At 37.4% G+C, this 20,088-nt stretch overlaps 1 protein-coding gene across 1 annotated transcript; it reads left to right on the plus strand.

Annotated features, from left to right (window-relative positions):
• Positions 1-304: 304 nt before the first annotated feature.
• SVOPL (SVOP like) lies at positions 305-19,958 on the plus strand (the record flags this gene model as incomplete). The annotated part of the gene is made up of 12 exons (XM_081330654.1): positions 305-376; positions 3,762-3,886; positions 4,402-4,465; positions 5,968-6,093; positions 8,458-8,586; positions 9,266-9,339; positions 10,972-11,177; positions 11,668-11,779; positions 17,131-17,212; positions 17,831-17,920; positions 19,593-19,706; positions 19,815-19,958. 12 exons carry the CDS (start codon positions 305-307, stop codon positions 19,956-19,958), a joined length of 1,338 nt encoding a protein of 445 aa, XP_081186780.1.
• Positions 19,959-20,088: the final 130 nt, after the last annotated feature.

The raw sequence follows: 20,088 nt of genomic DNA on the forward strand, positions 1-20,088 counted from the left end.
GCAGTATAACGTTCTTTCTTTGACACGTCTGTTTGGAAGTTGTCATTTCCTTTGTCTTAGTGACACCAACAATAGAATCTGGTCAGCCTTGTGCCGATTTTTCATATTATTTTAAGAGCATCAATAGTTGGCTAAATAAAAATCTGAGGTGGTAGGGATAGAGGTTCAGATGTTGGAAGACAGAGCTAAAGGTACTTTAATGTTAGTTTCTCATTCGTGTATCAAATCACTGTTTGATATTGCTTGGAACTGTACATTTACAGTCTATAAAAGGTAAAATGTGGAATTGATGACTTTCTTTCAGATGGTGTTTTTTGGCTACATGGTGGCTAGTGTAACATTTGGGATGCTAGCAGATAAATTTGGCCGTTGTAAGGTAAGTGCTTTTTTTACTGTTCCACTTATTTTTTTATAATAAAAATTCCCTGAAGGGGAATGGGTTGGGTTTTTATGTCATTTTTAACATCTGTATTTATTGTTTTTAGCTGGGCATATGTTTAATTTTCTTTTAACTTTTGTATTTTTGTATCTTTTATATATTTGCCCTGTTCACCGCCCTGAGTCCTTCGGGAGAAGGGCGGTATATAAATAAATAATAATAATAATAATAATAATAATAATAATAATAATAATAATAATAATAATAATAATAATAATAATAATAATAATAATAATAATAATAATAATAATAATTTAATTTAATTTAATTTAATAATTTGATTTCTATACCGCCCTTCTCCCGAAGGACTCAGGGCGGTGAACAGGGCAATACACAATAAAAATCAGATACAAAAATTAAAAAACCATTAAAAACCAATTAAACATCATGCCCATAAAATCAATACATATTGAGTTAAGAACTAATTTTAAAAACCCAACCCCATCCCGTCAGACCAGGCCAGCTTGTTCGAAAAAGAATGTTTTAAGATCGCGCCGGAAGGAGCGAAGGTCGGGGGCCGTCCGGAGCTCAACCGGTAAGCTGTTCCAAAGGTCTGGCGCGCCCACAGAGAACGCTCTCCCCCTGGGGGTCACCAATCGGCATTCTTTGATCGGCGGCACCCTGAGGAGGCCCTCTCTGTGGGAGCGCACTGGACGGAGGGACGTTGACGCCGGTCGCAGGTGTTGCCGTAGGTAATCCGGACCCATTATAATAATAATAATAATAATAATAATAGTGTTCATTTACAAACATTGAAAAAGTAATACAAACTGAAAAAGTATAAAAGAATGAAAAGATAGAAAATGCAGGAAAAAAGGTATAGTAAAGAAAAAAAACTATACAGGTAGTCCTCAACGGTCACTTAGTGACTGTTCAAAGTTACAGTGTCACTGAAATGAGTGATTTATGACCTTTTTTCATACTTATAACTATTGCACCATCCCCATGGTCATGTGATCAAAGTTTGGACTCTTGGCAACTGGATCATATTTATGACGGTTGCGGTGCCCCAGGGTCATGTGACCAGCTTTTACGACCTTTGGACAAGTAAAGTCAATAGGGAAGCCGGATTCACTTAACAATTGTGTGACTAATTTAATAACTGTGGCAAAAAGATTGTAAAATACTCACTTCAAAACTACCTCGCTTAGCAACAGAAATTTGGGGGCTCTCTAATGTCCAACCTTCGCCTTATAATTTCTTTCTAAACAACAGCATTTTCCAACCTGAAGGTTTCTTGTAATTAATTTCAAAATTATTTGAGGAAACTTTGTTGGTTATGTTTACTACCTTGATTTATTTGTAAAGATAATAAAGATGGGTTATAAATAAATAACTCTTCTTTCTCCAGAGAGATTTCATGGACCAGAACTTGCCTCCTGGTCATTGATCTCTGCCACTGTGCATCCTTCAAGGATGTCCAACTCATCATGTTCTCACTGGAAGTCCTCTTATTGCTCTACTTATATGATATCAATATTAACCTTATAAGAAAGAACATATCTTTTCTTGATGTAGAAAATTAACAGCTGTTGGATGAACTCCACAGAAAAGCATGCCAAACTCAGATTATTTATATATACATATATATACATGTTTGTGTGTGTGTCAATATAAAGTTTTTCAATAATATTATTGGCTACAAAATATAATGTCCTTTTTATCATAGGTCAATAATGTAAAAGCATATGCTCAGTCTAGCAGTTTTCCTGTTATGCTCAATTTTATAGTTTTTCACTACTCTATTTTCTTAACCTTATGCATACATGATGGGTTCCTCCCCTTATAATGGCTTCCTATGTGCTGAAGAAAGCATAAGCAAGAATATTTTTTACATGCTGAAGCAAAGTTCTTTTTATGTTGAATGGAACACTCATTTACTCCTTCTTAGTTCTCCTCACCATACTCAAATGCATACGTTTTTTGGTACACTTATCTATACACACATTCACACACACATTTATTTGTGCATATATTGTACATACACAACAAATCAACATGTGAAGCTGCAGGTGTCCTTGCTTGCTGAAAACACTTTGAATTTAAAGATGGTGCCATCTTATGCTATTTGTTTTCTCTGGAGCTTTCTGCTCTCTCTCTCTCTCTCTCTCTCTCTCTCTCTCTCTCTCTCTCTCTCTCTCTCTCTCTCTCTCTCTCTCTCTCTCTCCTTGCTCATTTCGCTGCTTTTGAAATATTTTCAAACATTTCTTTATAAATATATTATTCAACATTTTTTTATTATTTTTTGAAGCAAGCACTCTTCATATGCATACTTTCTTATTTACATCCTCATCATTCCACTGAATATCTTTTTCATATTACCTGTCCACAAAACTACATAGACTTTTGGGGCACTTTGTAACTTAATTCTTTTCACTTTGTTCCTTAGAGTGTCCATATTATTTTTCATTGTGCTCTCATTTATTCTGTTGGAACATTTATTTATCTCCTTACCCCCCCCCTTCTCTTCCAGTAGTTGTACTTTCATTTGTTTCTTTCACTTTTTTTGTTTTCTTCCATGTCTATTTTTTCCCCAAACTCCAATTTGATAGTAATATTCCATCTTACATCTTATAGCCCTTTATTTAAAAGAATTAATCATAAACAATCAAATAAGTTATCTTTTTAGATTTATATGCCTTGGTGGAGCAGTGGGCTAATGCCTCCTTAAGTAACACCAGCTGCCTGCAATTAGTGCAGGTTCGCATCCCACCAGGCTCAAGGTTGACTCAGCCTTCCATCCTTCCGAGGTAGGTAAAATGAGGACCCAGATTGTTGGGGGCAATTAAGCTGACTTTGTAATAATGCCGCTTGGGGTGTGTGTGAAAGCCCTAATAAGCAGGCATATACATAGAATGAAGGCTACTGCTAAGTTTGTAAGCCGCCCTGAGTCTTTGGAGAAGGGCGGGATATAAATGGAATTTTTTAAAAAATATTTCTTTGCCATATAAAAGCCAACTGAGTGACTTTGGGCCAGTTACACTCTCTCAGCACAGGCCACATCACAGGATTGTTATTGTGGGGAAAATAGGAGGCAAAGGAGTATTCGGTATGTTCACCATCTTGAGTTATTTATAAAAATAATAAAGGCAGGATAAAAAATAATAAAAAATGAACACGATATTTTATGCATTTTATCTGGAACATATAGGTCAGCATGGTGACCAACATTCAAGAAATAGGTATTTTATTGCAAGGATATATATTTTTATTAGCTGGAAATGTTCAGAACTCATTCACAAGGAAAACTTGACATAAATATCCTACATTGCTGAACGTTGCTTTGAAGTCAATGTCTTCCTGTCTATGCATTGTCTTCCAGGTTTTAATCATCTCTTTTGCATGGGGAGCCTATTTCTCTTTGCTGACATCATTTTCTCCTTCATACATCTGGTTTGTCTTTCTCCGAGCCCTCGTGGGATGTGGCGTATCAGGTCATTCACAAGGGTAATGTCATGCTGCAAACAATAACAGGACAAACACCAGCACTTTCATGTGATATTGTGGACCTTCCAATGTTTCTATGCATGCACATTTTACCATGAGATCAGAAGTCCAGAAGCACTATGGGCTTTGTTCTAACAGCAGATTGCATATAACATCTATTATCTTCTAGGGCAAATTATGATACTTCTCTTAATCAAGTTCTAAGTTTAAGCCTAAAATTAAAAGAGTTCAGTTAGAACTGATGGGTGTTGCAGTTAAAAAAAAATCAGTAAAGGATTGGTTTGATTTAGGTTAGGTTGGTTTGGGTGGGGTTGGTTTGGTCTGCCTTGGTTTAGTTTGGTTCTGTTGGTTTGGTTTAGTCTGGGTTGTTAGGTTGGGTACATTGTGTGAACTCAGCCATTACGGCTACTTCAACAAACACTCATTAAATCCAACCTGGTTAGTATTTGAACCCAGTTAATATATTTCTTTCTCTTTCCTTAACCTTCTTACCTTCTTTTCTTAATTTGCTTTAGGCTTATAATAAAAACAGAATTTTTGCCCACAAAATACCGTGGTTATATTTTGCCATTATCACAGGTAAGCCAGAAATCTATTTGCTGAGAAATGTATCAGTATCTATATGTCGCTACTTATACCAACAAACCATACATCTGGGTGTGTGAATACAATGTCTATGTCACTGCAGAGAAATTTGTAAACATAGCCTGCTGCCAAAGAGGCCATGTGGAGGCCAAGTATCAACATGTTTAATATTTTGAAAATTGTATTAAATAAAGATCCCATATATGTGCTTAGATTTTTTTGGTTAAACCAAAAGAAGAATCACCCCGAACTGCATTTTTATAAAGTAGATGGAAAAACCTGTATGGCTGGGAGTCCTTGTATCATCGGGAAAGAGCTTTCTCTACCATGATACCCAGATACCAATTCATCTTGAGCAATACATTTAGGAAGGATTAAAATATTTAGAGTTTTTAATAAAAAAAGGTTAATAAGAGGTAAATATCTGTACAATTATATGTAGATAATGTTCTTTCATTTTTCTTATACAAGATGTCATGGTCAGCCAATAAAACTGAATAATAAGAGATTCAGGACAGTTAAAGTGCCTCTTCATCCAATGGACAATTACAGTGATGGCATTTGTTGCTAGAAGTTGGAGGGATAGCTAATGACTTGAACGAGCTTCCCAAGGAAGATGAATTTATAGGGAATAAAGGTACAACTGGCCTCAACTGATGAGACCTTCAAGTGATGGCACCTCCAAAGCAGCATGCTTTTTAAACAACGCAGTGATTCATTTAACTGTGGCAAAGGAGGTCATAAAATTAGGCAAAACTCACTTAACAACTGCCTTGCTTAGCATCATAAATTTTGGGTTCAATTGTAGCTGTAAGTTGAAGACTACCTGTATGGAACACATAGCCTGAAGCAAATAAAACCTGGGATCCACAGAACTTTCTCAGATATCTCCATCAGCTATATATCATGGGACTGCATGAACTCTCAAAAGTGATTGTTGATATTGTTCAGGGCTCTGTTGAAAGTCCATTATGTCTGATGCAGTTTTTTCTGTCCCAATCAAAAAAATTGGAAATGTTTACTCCCTTATTCAGTATTAATTTTTCTTACAATGAATAATTGATTTGTTGATTTTAGTTTAGCATGAGCAAGTGGGAAGAAGATGGAACTATAGTTAAACATATTAAATACAATTGGGAAAATCCATGTGTTTTAGCTCTGTACAAATTTATACTTCAGTCTGTGAAATGCCTACATTCTATTCTTAGTTCTGCAGCTGCAGAAATTTATTCTCTATTGAAGTGTTCATACATTCTGGGAAAGATTTTGACAGCTGACATTCAAGCTTCAAGAACCAAGCTGATAACCATTTTGCTTACTTTATCAAAATCTGTATTGACATACCAAAAAATTAGATGTGGGAATGCTTAACTCAATATTTTAGTCATGTTTTATGCAGCAGCACAGTTTGAAGAAAGATATGAATGTTGAAAGAATGTAAAGATATAGAAAACCTTATTGTCTCCTAATCTATCATTTTTCCCTCTATTTCGCAGATATTTTGGTTGTCAGGTTCCTTATTAATTATTGGATTGGCGTCAGTTGTTAACCCAACTCTTGGGTGGCGGTGGCTGATACGAATTGCTTCTATTCCAGGCATTCTACTTCTCCTTGTATTTAAGGTATGAAAGACTTAGAACTAAGATGTTTGTTGTTGTTAGTTGCTTTGCATATATACTTAGGTAGAGGTGTGTATGGGTGTGAATGTGTGTAGACATTTCTTGTTTATAAAGAAATTCATTTGATACTGAGAAATTATCAAAATTGTTATTCACCTATATCAGGCAAAATGCTCAACCATATTCATCTGTCAAATTCAACAGATTTAGTTTGTGATACAGAGAGCAATGTTGTATATGCTTAGCTTGAAACTCTTAAAAAGAGAATGAACCTTTCACAAAAAAAGAGAGCAGAGGTAACTTCATATCTGAAACTTACTGGATAAAGGACCAGACTTTATACTTCAGTCCTTTCATTTGAAAAAAACTTTCTCTCCGATTGAAATTTTCTTAGTAATTTTCCAACCAATTGAAGTACTTGATGATGATGAAGAGGTGTGTGTGTGTGTGTGTGTGTGTGTGTATGTGTGTGTGTGTCAAATTATTCTCCAAAGCACCAGAGGGTAGGACAAGAAACAATGATTGGAAACTGATCAAAAAGAGAAGCAATCTGGAATTAAAAAGAAAGCTTCTAACAGTGAGGACAATTAACCTGTGGAACAGCTTGCCTTCAGAAATTGTGGGTGCTCCATCACTGGAGGTTTTTAAGAAGAGACTAGACAGTCACTTGTCTGAGATGGTATAGGTTCTCCTGCTTGAGCAGGGGGCTGGACTAGAAGACCTCCAAGGTCCCTTCCAGCTCTAATCTATTTTATATGTAATGTAAGAATATCCTATTTCTAATAAAGAGTTAAGGAAATGAAATTTCTAGAGCTATCATCAGTCAGAAATACCAAACAAAACAATCAAGGAAAAATGTATTATAAAGAAAAAGGAAATAAAATATCTAGTGCTTTCTAATCATTGCTTTCCAGTAAATGTATCTGTGGCTTTCCCAAAATCCAAACATGTTTTTATAACAAGATGTCATGTGACAGAAGACTGATTATAAATTATGTAAACAAAAGCTCCAAAGTTTTCCAAGCTGTCTTGTGTGGAACCCCTGCAAGTTGTGAAGGCAACTGTCATAACAAAAATTGTTGCCATAAATTGTTTCTATCTTCAAATCAGTCTTGATTCCTGGTGACTGCCTGGACCAGCAGTTTTCTTTGCAAGAGCTCAGCAGTGGTTTTCCACTGCCTATTTCCTATGGCTGAGAGAAAGGGACTGGCCCAAGAATACCAAATTGGCTTTGTGCCTAAGGCAGGACTAGGACTTACAATCTCCCAGTTTCTAACCTGGTGCCTTATCCCAAAAATATTTTTTTATAAGGCAACTGGACTTTATTTTTCTTTGAAAACGTTTTACTTCTCATCCAAGAAGTTTCTTCAGCTCTGACTGGATGGTGGGAAATGGAAGGATTTATATTCCTTGCAGACAGCTGTTCATTTGCATTCTTTTAGAGTTGTTGATGCCACCTGGAGGTTTATCTGTGATCAGGGTCACCTGAGTAGTGCAAATAGGTGTGGAGCCTTCTTGGAACTCCATAGCTGGTATATCCTGCTGTATTGAGTCTTAAGAGAAAAGACAGACCACATATTCCCATTTGCCTGGCCACATTCTGCCACACCGTTGATCCACCCTTCTCATAAACCCTTCAAGGGGTTGTTTATTTGTGGACATTTCATTGCTAAAACAGTACCTTGATGATTTAATTTAAGCAGCAAAACTGTTTATTTTCTGGAATTGAAAGAATTTGCCTAAGACATTAACATTGGGAGTTACAGAAAAGCTAAGTCCAATATTGGGTGATGCAGGAATTCACAGATATTGCAAAGGTGGTCTGGTGCCAACTTAATTTGCAAGTGAGGGAAAGGTCCTTCATAGTTAAATGGGAACAAAGGAACGAAGATGTGGCTTCAAAGCCATGTATACCAATTGTATCCTATTGACTTGTTGCAGTAAATTTCTGGCTAAGAAACAGTCTATTTTGCATTATTCTCTGGGCTAAGTCATACAAAATGTTTATGCTTCCATTCTGTTTGGCCACATATTTTATTCAGACAAATGTGTAGACTTGTAATTACGTATATAAGCACTAGTATTTATTATCTTTCGGGTTTATTGGAATTGTTTCTACCTATAATTGTAATTTGTGGATTGGCACATTCTATTGCTTTCTGATGAGACTTTCCAAAAATGGCTTGTGTGGACAGAAATGAATGAATGGCATGAATTGCTCTGCAGTGACTCATCATATTAATCTGAACGCTCTAATGCTAAAAGAAATTCTACATCAAATCCAGTCTTTATTACAATAAGACTATAAGATTGATGGTACACTGGAAATGCTGGCACTTGTTTATCTAACTCATTTGTATTTTGCAGTTTATCCCTGAGTCTGCTCGATATAATGTATCTTGTGGAAAGAATAACGCAGCCCTTGCTACCCTTGAGTGGATTGCTAAAATGAACCGTTCTGTTATGCCTGAAGGAAAGTTGGTAGAAACTGTTGAAGTAAGTTTTTCAATATTTTCATTAACCTCCTACCTGAAACCATAAGGTGCAGGACTGACCCCCATTATTAGTTGACCTGCTGACTATCCATCCATTAAACCAGTGTTTCTCAACCTTGGCACTTTGAGGATGTGTGGACTTCAAGTCCCAGAATTCCCCAGCCAGCATAGTCCACACATCTTCAAACTGCCAAGATTGAGAAATACTGTGTTAAACTATCATAGGAATTGTTAGGAAAATGACAGCAGATTTGATCATCCAAAAGGCAAAGTCTCCTTAAATAAACTAATTAAATCCATAAACAATGATGCTTAACTATCTGTTCACATCAATGGAATTTAACTTACTAGATATTACAAAGGACAAGAAACCACTATTGGTCCAACTCTTCTTTTCTTATATTCCATCGTTAACACAATGTATGATACAATAGTAGTCTGTATTGTGCAATCTGTAGTGCAACAAAGTGAACATGGTAGTCAACTCCAGAGTGCCCAATATGTGGCCTTCCAGATGTTTCTGAATTTCATCTTGCCTATGTTTGCTGGTGCTACCAGGAGTTATTGAACTGAAAAGTTAGATTATAATTCGCAAAGATTTCAAAGCTTGGGATGTGTTTTCAGCATCTCAGCAGCACATATCTAGTGTATTTCTGATTGTTCCTTTAATATATTTCCAGGAAAAACGAGGTAGATTCAAAGACCTATTTGATCCCAAATACTTACGGACATCTTTGCAAATATGGATTATATGGTAAATTTATATGAGTTTCTTCTTTTAAATTGCAAGTGCAGAAAGTAAAATTAATGAATGTTAAAGGGAAAATTTAGATTTCTTTTGTCTTTATTACAGCTCCCAGCTCTGATTATCTTAAGAATTAAAAACTACTATTCCAAAGTTAATCAGAATACCAAGCAATTATTATAGTAATTTAGATTACATTCATTCGATTCTGTATAGGATTCTCTGCATTGGCCTTCTCCAGCCAGGCATTCTTCATGGTTCCATCCATTTGACACATAGAAATATAAACTCTAACCAATAAAATTTGGGGCTAGCTGTTGTTTACACTCATGGCATGCTGCCTGGGAATTTTGAGAATTATTGCTCCAAGCACATAAGAATAGCACCAGATCAGAAAGCTTCCATATGCATTCTTGGATGCAGTTGATACGTTTTGATAAAATTATTCTTTCTTCCAATTTGGAAATGAATATCTGAATAAAAGAGACAGTTTTGTGTAGTTGTTAAGGCATCAGACTAGAAACCATAATTCCTAGTCTCACCTTAGGCACAAAGTCAGCTAGGTGACCTTGGACTAGTCTTCTCTTTGAACCCTAGGAAGAAGGCAATGACAAGCCACTTCTGAAACTGGTGTCCCTGCCAAGAAAACGGCAAGGACTTGTCTAGGCAGTCTCTGAGAATTGTACATGATTGAATGGAAAAAAAATCTGAATAAAAGCAAAACGGGCAAGAAAATTACATGAATATTGAGATAGTCCTATGCTATAACTAAGAGATTTAGTCAATCCATCTTAATTTACCTGACCCAATGTACTGAACTGTTGTAACATATGGATGAATGCACAGTCACTTGATCTGTGCACTGCATTATTTATATAAAATCTTTTAATGTTCTTGGAGTTATGTCATGCATTGAGTTTCATTATTGCTTAAGCAATGGGGAGAATTAGAAAATTATCAATGAATAAAACTCCATATATATACAGTGTCACATTCATATGCCAATATACTCTTGACAATACAATACAATACAATCTGTATATTCCAGATTGCAATAAAAATACAATTGAAACCCAATGGTAAGAAAACATATAGCATTAGCTGTGATATTTTCTTCTCTATCTTAAAATGTAGGCTTATAAGCATAAATATACAGATAATTGACTATGTAACAGAGGCAGATAATTTGGATCTTCTAACCAGTTAAAAGTTTGATCTGTACCTAATTCATTTGAAACCTTAAAGTGGGCAAAGAGCAAGAAGAGTCAACATATTTGCAGTTACTTTATTGCTCTTCTACTCTGGAATTAGGATTGGTGAAAAATTTTGAATTAATTTAAGTTATGAGAAGTTGAACTATTTAGTGAGGGGTACAAAAAATTTCTGGAATTATTTGAATTGCTTAATTCAATAGCAAACATCTTCTTCATCCTTGCATATTGGAAGTTGTTTAGGTAATTAATATTATTTATCAATCCCTTAATAGTTTGGTGTGCTGTTAGTTTGAATGCTGCCATGAAGCCCTTTCTTGTTCTATTTGGGACTCTCAAACGTACCCTGTAGATGTACCATATTATCTCTATTAAATATTCTAAGGAATGATTGTTTCCCATTGCTAACCCCTTTTGTTTTCTATGCTAGGCTTGGAATTTCTTTTGCTTATTATGGTGTCATCCTGGCCAGTGCAGAATTACTGGAGAAGGATCTGGTTTGTTCAACAGCAGGATCAGCTTTAGAGGCAGAGCTGGGCCATACTGAGGATGAGTTTCAGAGCCCTTGTCTCTGCTATACCTTTGCACCATCTGATTATCAGATCATGTTCATCAGCACAGTAGGAGAAATTGCATGTAATTTGTTTCCCTTCTGCCTTTACTTAAAATAAATATGGAGAACGGGAAAGAGACTGTAAAGTTACCTTCCACAACTACAGTATAGGCATACACACAGAGATATTTAGAGACACACAGAAATGAAAATTTAGGAAATCTGTATGGAAAACAGTTCAATTGCTGCTGTCAGCTGCTTTCGTTAATTTATGAATTAATTTAGGAATGTCAGAACAGCCCTTAAACTCACTAATTTCAGCTCCTGAAGTTCACATATTTTCAAGTTGCCAAGGTTGAAAAATATTGAGTGAGATACTGATGGGAAGTTCTGTTGCAAAGTCTCTGTTTGTAGTTTTCAAGCAATCGTAGGGAAACAATGAAGAAAATAGTTAACAGAATCTTCCCTAATGTGGTAGGGGTGTATGCCTGTATGTGCGTGTGTGATAATTATGTAATGATGGTTCATTAAATTTTACAATCTGACATCTTTTCCCCCTTTTCTTTTTTTTAGTAAATCCCTTAAATATTCTTGGCATCAACTTCCTGGGAAGACGAGTGAGCTTGACAATAACAATGGGATGCACTGCTGTTTTCTTTCTTCTCCTCAATATATGCACCACAATGTAAGTGTCTTGGGTGGGAGCATAGTATGATGAAATGGCTTGGCTTCCAATGCTTGCAACATCTTCTAGCCTCTGGTGTTGTCAATCATATTTTGGGAAATAGACATGATTCACTGAGCTCTTAAAATTTAAAATAATTTAGCTTAATAGAACAATTTATTGCAGGCAGGAATTATACATTTGGCAATATCCAAAGGATGAAAGCAGAAATGTGTTCAGTTTTTGGAACAACTTGCTACTACACAAACATAATGATTTATGATATCCCCAAAGTTCAGAGGAAACATACTGGAGAACACCAGTGAGAGAGGACCATTTTTATGTTTCCCAGGAGCTCTAGGACAAAACTGGTCTTGATCTGATTCAGGGACCCCTTTTGTTTTTCATTTTCAAAAATGGGGGGAGGGCTATGTGTGAAAAATAGTTGCAGCAATGTATAACCAGTATTGTGTGGATTATTACAGTAGCATTCCTCGGTACAGTGACTAGGAATTATGGGAGATGAAATCTAACATATTTTGAGAGCATCGGTTGGGAAAAAAATGTTTTATAGAACGCAAAATACAAAGTCTCTACTCAGATACCCTATGATCAACTGATGACAGGAAAAGAAAAGGAACTTGGAAGTAGGGTAAATGTAGTGACCATAACTGTGTATCTCTAAAATAAATAAGAACTGGTCTGTGTTTCTCTCTGGTGCAAACTTGCTGGAAAGTTGTGGTTGTTTACACCGACATTGGTAAAGTTTCTTTCTTTCCTATCTGGATTGGCAATCTACGAGGGCAATTCGGAAATAAACCTCCATTTGGTTATCAATGACACTCACAGATACAGAACACTTATTATACAGATTAGAAAACTACATTACATTACTTCTGGTCTTGTATCATAGCAACCCGGCCAAGGGATTGCAGGGCTCCATATCCCACGGCTGGTTTTGCCCTGCCAGGACCCTAAATGGGTCAAAAGTCGCCCCAGAGAGGCGACAAAGGAGAGGGTCCCCCCGCTGATCGCAGAACAATGGCAGTCGATCCGTTTGATCTGGGGACGGTCACCAGCCCAACAGGAGAACTGCTAACCACACTTTGTTGACTAGCCCAAGCTACCGGCAGCTGAAGCCCAAAAGCACTAACCAGGACAACTGTGAACAGCGTGCTTGGAACTAGGTGAGAATATCGATCTTTTCTCTCCTATTTTGTAACTGATTTCCTGGAAAAGATTTCCAAGAAGCAAAAAAATCCTCAGAAAGTGAGATGGAAGGGGACTACCTTCCATAGATGGAAGTGGCAAATTAATGTTTATGGGGGACAGAAATATATTGAAATAAAGTTAATACTACTACAGTCTGGATACATCTGAAAATTATGAAAATTGCTAAGATTCCACATCTGAAAGAGTATTGATGAGATTATAAGAAATTATAGAAAATAATTCTTTGACTTAAAAGTTGGAAAATAGCTATTGACATCTAGTGAAGGATTAGAGCATAAAACTACAGCTGCATTGACTCAGAAATTGGTAAGACTCCCAGAAATAGAGAAAAACTTGTTCCTTTGAACCTTAGAGACTTTAGTCAAATAAAGAACAGCTGACAGAGGAAAGAAAATATACTGGGTTACCTACTACAGAGAGCCAAATTATACTTACTGAGCTGTAATTTCTAAGCTCAAGAATTGTTTGCAGAGAAAGAAAAACCTTGGATTTTGGCTAATTTTCTAGGGGGGAAGTTACTGGAAAATGTTTAGGTGGCTAAACATTCTGGACTGCAATTTGGGCTGGTTGTAAGACCCCTGAACAGAAGAACTGTTATAAAACATTGCTTTCAATGGTGCTTTGACAAATTGGAAACACATTGGATTACAAAAACCATATATAAAGATAAGAACTATATAAGGTTTGGTTGCTTGGATTTTAAGATTGGCTGGTTGGATAAGGGTAATTATAGAGATTATGGTACCAGTGAAAGACTATCTGGAGGGGGTAGACAAAATGGAGGTTGCATACCTATCTAAAAGTGACAGGAAACCACACCTAATATTCCTTTCTGAAGGCCTCAGTCTGGAACATCAGAGATCTGCAGGAGCAACACTGCAAGACAAGGCAAATACTTTCCAGGAGAATGCAGTTTTCTAATGTGTATAATAAAAGCTCATCAGTGTCTGTCATCAATAACCAGATGGAGGTTTATTTCTGAACTGACCTCGTATAACAATTAGAGCAACTGAAAGAAGCAGACGTTTGGTTTAGTGTAAACTGAAAGTTTTCCCCAAACAACAGATATTTTTTTTTTTATTGAAAAGTTTTAAAATACAATTTTCCCTTGAAAAACCCCCCTTCCCCCTCCCTCCTCCCCCCCTACCTCCCCTCCTCCCCCCTCCCTCCTCCCCCCCCTACCTCCCCCCCTCCCCCCCCCTACTTCCCAGAGCTGAATACAAGGTATATATATATAAAAAAAAGCAAACCTAAGCAACCATATACTAACAACTATAAATTCTAAAATCCATCACTCTCTAGCTTATATAGGATAAAACAAACCTTAACAATATTAAATATATATATAAAAAAAAACTAGAATAAGAAAAGGACACTCTCTAGCTTATATAGAATGGAACAAACCTTAATAGTATTAAACATATATTAAAAACAAAAAAAAGGAAAAAGAAAAAAAAAACCCTTCTCAACCCTATACTTATCCTAAATAAACTCCATCCATTTTATCCATTCCATGATATAACATTCTTACAAATAATTTTCCAAATTAACCAAGGATCCCAAATCAAAAAACTTTAAAGTCAACTCTTCTGTAATCGACCGTTCCTCTTCCAGTACCACATCTATAATTATTCCAAACACAACAAAAAAGAAAAAAGAAAAAAAAAAGATTGCAAACAAAACTTGAACTTTAATCCAAAAAAGCTCACCCTTTCCACAAAACCACCAAATATAGAAATATATTGCGTCTACACCCAAATCTTTTCCCCCCTCCCCTACTTGACTACTTGACTATATCGTAAAAGTTCCAAAGACTTCTGCGATTCCTGCTACTTTCTCTTCTTAGATCGTTTTGCAGCAGCACGCGTCACCCTCTGTTTTATAGATTCATCCAACGAGGTTGTATCTTGATCTCCTCCAACACCGTTGTCTTCTATCTGACCATCTTCGGCCTCTTGATGCACTCCTTCTCCAGATCCCTTTCCAGCTTCCAAAAGTGTTAATGGCGTTACATTTAAAACATTATTGTAGAAATCACGCGCTTGCATCACAGTAACCAAACGGTACTTTTTACCTTCGTGCGTCACCATCAACCCCACTGGGATCTCCCATCTGAACCTTATATCTCGTTGCTTGAGCTCTTGCACAAGAAATGTAAAATCCTTCCTTCTCCTTAGAATCTTTGGAGGAATTTCTTTTAAGACCAAAACTTCTTGATTAGCAATCATAACTTTAGTATCATAAGCAGCTTGTATAACTTCATCTCTAGTTTCCCTTTTTGCAAAATATACCACCACATCTCTAGGCAACTTCCTCTGTCTGGCAATCCATGAATTCACACGAAACACTTTGTCCATGCCTCCTTTTATTTCAGATGCTGGCTGTTTCAACACTATTTCAAAAGCCTCAGAAACCAGCTGCTTTAGATCTTCCTTAGTATTCTCCTTTAAGCCTCTAATTCTAATGGCAAACTGCATCTGGAAATATTCAGCAAGACACAGTTCCTTTTCCATTTTATTTTCATTCTCCAATACTTTTGCTTCTAATATAGCATTCTTTTGAGTCAAGTCTTCTAGCTTTTCCTCCAATTCTTCCACACACCGAGCCACTTTACACACTGAAGTCAAGATGTCTACCCTCATCGCTTTGAGCTTCTGTTCCATCCTCTCCTCCATTCTCTCCTCCAATTTCTCCAATTTCTCCTCCATCTGTGCAAATCTAATATTAATTGATTCCAAAATTACCTGGGTATGTTTTTCAAGAGCATCTTGTAAGTCCTTTGATGTCAATACATCAGGAGGATGCAGCGCCTGCAATAATGATTGTTGCACGGGAGAAGTTCCAGCACTCCGAAGAGTTTTAGGGGGTGGTTTAGCCGCCATCTTTTACCAAATATGACGCACTTTCACTTCAGATTTGTAATCCAAAAAAGTCCATCAAGCTGGAGAGTAAAACATAGTAATCCTCTTTACCATTTCCTCTTGTATCGCTCTGCCTGCTCCTTTAAATCATAGTCATTCCTTCAGGCAGGGGTGGTCGCAGACGGCTGGCTCTGCTCCAAGAATCAGGAGCAGAGGCGACGGCCAGCTGGGAGCAGCCCAGGCTACGGGGGAGTTCAATCCTTCAGCCGCCCAAGCCATAAGCTCAGGCGGCCCTGGAGAACTCTACCCCTACCTGGGAGCTCGCCCCCTCCTCTTCTCCCGAGGAGGGGGCTTCGGATTCGCCCGAACAGCTGATCGGCGCTGTTTCGGGCGAAAAAAACAACAGCTGAGCCGCGGGCAGCCCGGGAAGGCTCCCTCCGTCGCCGCGGAGCCACCGGAAGTCCCCCCAAACAACAGATATTGAGTAAGCGGATAATTTGTAGATCTTCACATTAGTATAGCCCAGGGGTAGGCAACCTCGGCTCTTTTATGACTCATGGACTTCAACTCTGAGAATTCCTGAGCCAGCATGGCTGGCTCAGGAATTCTGGGAGTTGAAGTCCATGAGTCATAAAAGAGCCGAGGTTGCCTACCCCTGGTATAGCCTATAGCAATAAAGGGAATTGGTGTCAACAGAGAATGTTGTGAATGGCAGTTTGGATGGAGTAATTGATTGCCACGGTTTTCTTTATCCCATTTACCCTACCCTACTGTATAAATTTACAATGACCCTCAATGTGAACAAAAGAAAAATGGAATTGACAGATTGGTTGCCTCCCTGAAATGTATTGATTTTTCAGTTTTTATGTGTTAACATATTATGTGATGAAAGTTAGATCTTTCATCTGATAGAAATCATCAAGGAATGCACAGATGTTACGAGAAGTCAAATAATGATTATGTTTCAATGAAGCAAATGGCTTGGACACGTGTTTAAATATATGTGTATGTGTAAAACTGTGTAATTTTGCCAATGCTGTTAAACTGGTAGCTACTAAAGCTCTATCTCCTCAGTCAATATGTGGCTTCTCCTATTTATTATAACTCAGGTTGGGAAAATAATTTTTCCAAGGTGCCACATGAAAAACTGGAACTGTCTTTTCCCCTCAGTAGCCATTCAAACAATCCAAGGTCACATACGTGGGACACACTAGTAAACTATTAGGCTTTAGTATTATATTATTATATTATTTTCTTCATATCTTTTCTTTATTCTAGAACTGGCCTTATTGGTTTCCTCTTTATGCTGCGTGCTTTTGTAGCTGCAAATTTCAATACTATCTATATTTACACAGCAGAGGTAAGGCCCTCCTGATTTCTTGAATTGCAAAGTGGAAAACTACCTAAATTATGTTTCTGAACAAGCCTCTTTTTATAACTTTTCTATTCAACAGGGCAGTCTTTGGCCAGTTTACTCAGAAATCTCAACAAGTTTATTATTTAACTCCACATAAAATAATATGGCATTTCAACCTAAGCCAGAATAGACAGGAACCATATGTTAACCTATAACTTAGTACGAGTTCTATGCTTGTTTTCAAATGCGACTTTTTAAAATTTTACTGTATTGAATTTTCTTAATTTTTTAAAAAATCATTCTCTCTCTAAACATTGGTAATTTCATGAATCTGTTCTTAAAAATGAGGGCTAATATTTTGTACTCAAGTGCTGCACTGGAATCGAATTTAGAGGATTGGTAATAAAATATTTTGGTCCCAGGAAACTAACTAAATTCAACAAAACCCTGGGATTATCTCTAAATTCTGTAAAAGGTTTACCGGTAGTTATATTCTTTTCTCTCTGAAACTCTTATTTGGAATCATCATTATTTTTTAAGATCTTGATGCCATACCACCCTGCTTCATTCAATACTTTATCACAAATATTATGCTAACATATTTTTACTACTGTCTTATAGGTTTATCCTACCACCATGAGAGCCATAGGATTAGGGACCAGTGGCTCCCTATGTCGTATAGGTGCTATGGTAGCACCTTTTATAGCACAAGTAAGATATCTTTTAATAATTTCACTGCATACAGGAACAGATTCCAGGCCCAATAATTTTAGTAGACTGTATAGATTGCTGGGTGTTTTAAGATTCAGTTTTGTAAGATTTTGGGTGTTTTTTTTTATAAGTTAATTATTTTTTACAGAACATTTGGAGGAAAGGGGACATCAGGGAAGTTAAATTGATACTAATGTATTCAAAATGCAGAATCCTGTTTTGGCTATAACACAAATAAAGGAAAAAGATCGTAAACATTTAAAAATGGACAAGATTGTTTAAAAATCTTAATTACAAGTAATTCACAAAAGCTTGTGCCGTGATAAATAAAAATGTATAATCCTTTTCTACTTTAGCACAATGCTCAAAGTGGCTTACAATGTAATTAAAAACCAGGTACAACATCATTTCAAAGAAATGAAAAAAGATGTGAAACTTTTTCTTTAGCTAGAGACTTTGTAGTCCCATAGAGCTTTGTATGGAGGAAATGAATTATGTAATATTTGACTTAAATTAAAGCAATAGCCTTGTACTTTCCCAGTTAAAACCTTTTTAAAGCTATAATTCCTACATGTGTGTGCAACATTGTGATAGCAAGTTTCCTTCTCCTCACACCCACCATGAATAAACTTTCATTAATTATATGTATAGAGAGCTCTCCACCTCTGTTGTGTGTACAGGTAGCCCTCGAGTTACGAGTGAAATGGAGCCTGCCCATTCCAGTCGTAAATCGAAAACTCAATAGAATCTTGTTCAAGGTACGAAATCACTCCCTTTCTCGTCTAAAACGCACACGGCTTGTTAAGCAAACATGAGGTATTCCAGGGTGGGTAAGGTCATGGAGGGCCTAATGCTGGATCAGGCCCCCAAGGCCTCCCCAACCCACTAAGATACAGCATGCTTCCCCCTCCCTTCCTGCTGTGCCGGACTCACCTGGAAAAGATCTGTCTCCTCTCTGCCACGGTTCCTGCTGCCGCCTGAATCTGAGGCTGGGGAAAGCTTCTGTGACCCCCCCCCCCATGGCCCAATCGGGCCTGGAAAAGGCCTCCGGAGCCCCGATTCAGCCTCTGGAGACACACAGAAGCATTCCCTGACTTTGGTTCTGTTCTGTTGCAGAGAACAGAGGCCTAAAGTACCATGAGATCATGTGAGATCAGTAGTGTGAGATCTCACCCCACTGATCTTGCATGATTTTGCGTTACTTTAGGCCTCCATTCTCTGTGAATGCACTGAAGGCCTGGAGCAGCCAAGAAAGCGAAGGATCTCAATCTTCGCAGGGTGAGTATTGAAGGCCTGGTGCTTATGGAGACCTGGGGTGGGGGTGGGGAGGGAGGGAATAACCAGTGTGAATGTTGCAGAGCCACTGTGGTCGCTCATAAGGGTGAACGACTGCCATGGTGCTGCAATATTCGTAACTTCGGGACTTGCTCGTAAGCACTAGGGGGCGTTCATCACATAGCTTTGAACAAGCGTTAACTGAACACTTGTAACTCGGGGATTACCTGTATAAGAAAAGTTTGGCATTGCAATTCCATGCTATCTTCCTCCACATATGTTCATTTCATGGCTGGAAAGGGAATTCTGCTGAAAGACGGTTCAATCCACAAAAAAGGATTTACAGATGAATTGTCAGAATTGCACAACATGGCACTAATACATTATTTAATTGTAGGTACTTATGAATGCTTCTTTCTTGGGGGCACTGTGCCTTTTTGCCTTTGTTTGCATTGTGTGTGCTATCTCGGCATTCACTCTACCAATAGAGACCAAAGGGAGATCACTTCAGGTGGGTAATTCAGCTTGCTTCATTCAGCTCCATTACCAAATATAAAGCCCTTGTGGAAGTCAGCTTTATTTTAGGAAGTGAAAATGTTTTTTAAAAACACTCTTGCAGAGAATTTCAACTTTTGTATCTGAAGTCAACTATGGCCTGAACCTTAAAACAAATGGCTACCAACTTGATAATGAAAATCCATATTCAAAAGCAAATGCAGATATAGGCAGTTCTCAACTTGATCACAATTCCATCATTAATTGATGCAGTTATTGAGTCATACCCAATTTTACAACTTTTTGCCATAGTTGTTTCCCAATTGTTAAATGAATTCCGCTTTCCCCATTGGCTTTGCTTGTCGGAAGCAGGCAGGGAAGGTCACAAATGGCAATCA

The sequence above is a fragment of the Vipera berus genome (assembly GCF_964194415.1).
Source record: "Vipera berus genome assembly, chromosome: 6".
Classification (NCBI taxonomy): Eukaryota; Metazoa; Chordata; class Lepidosauria; order Squamata; family Viperidae; genus Vipera; species Vipera berus.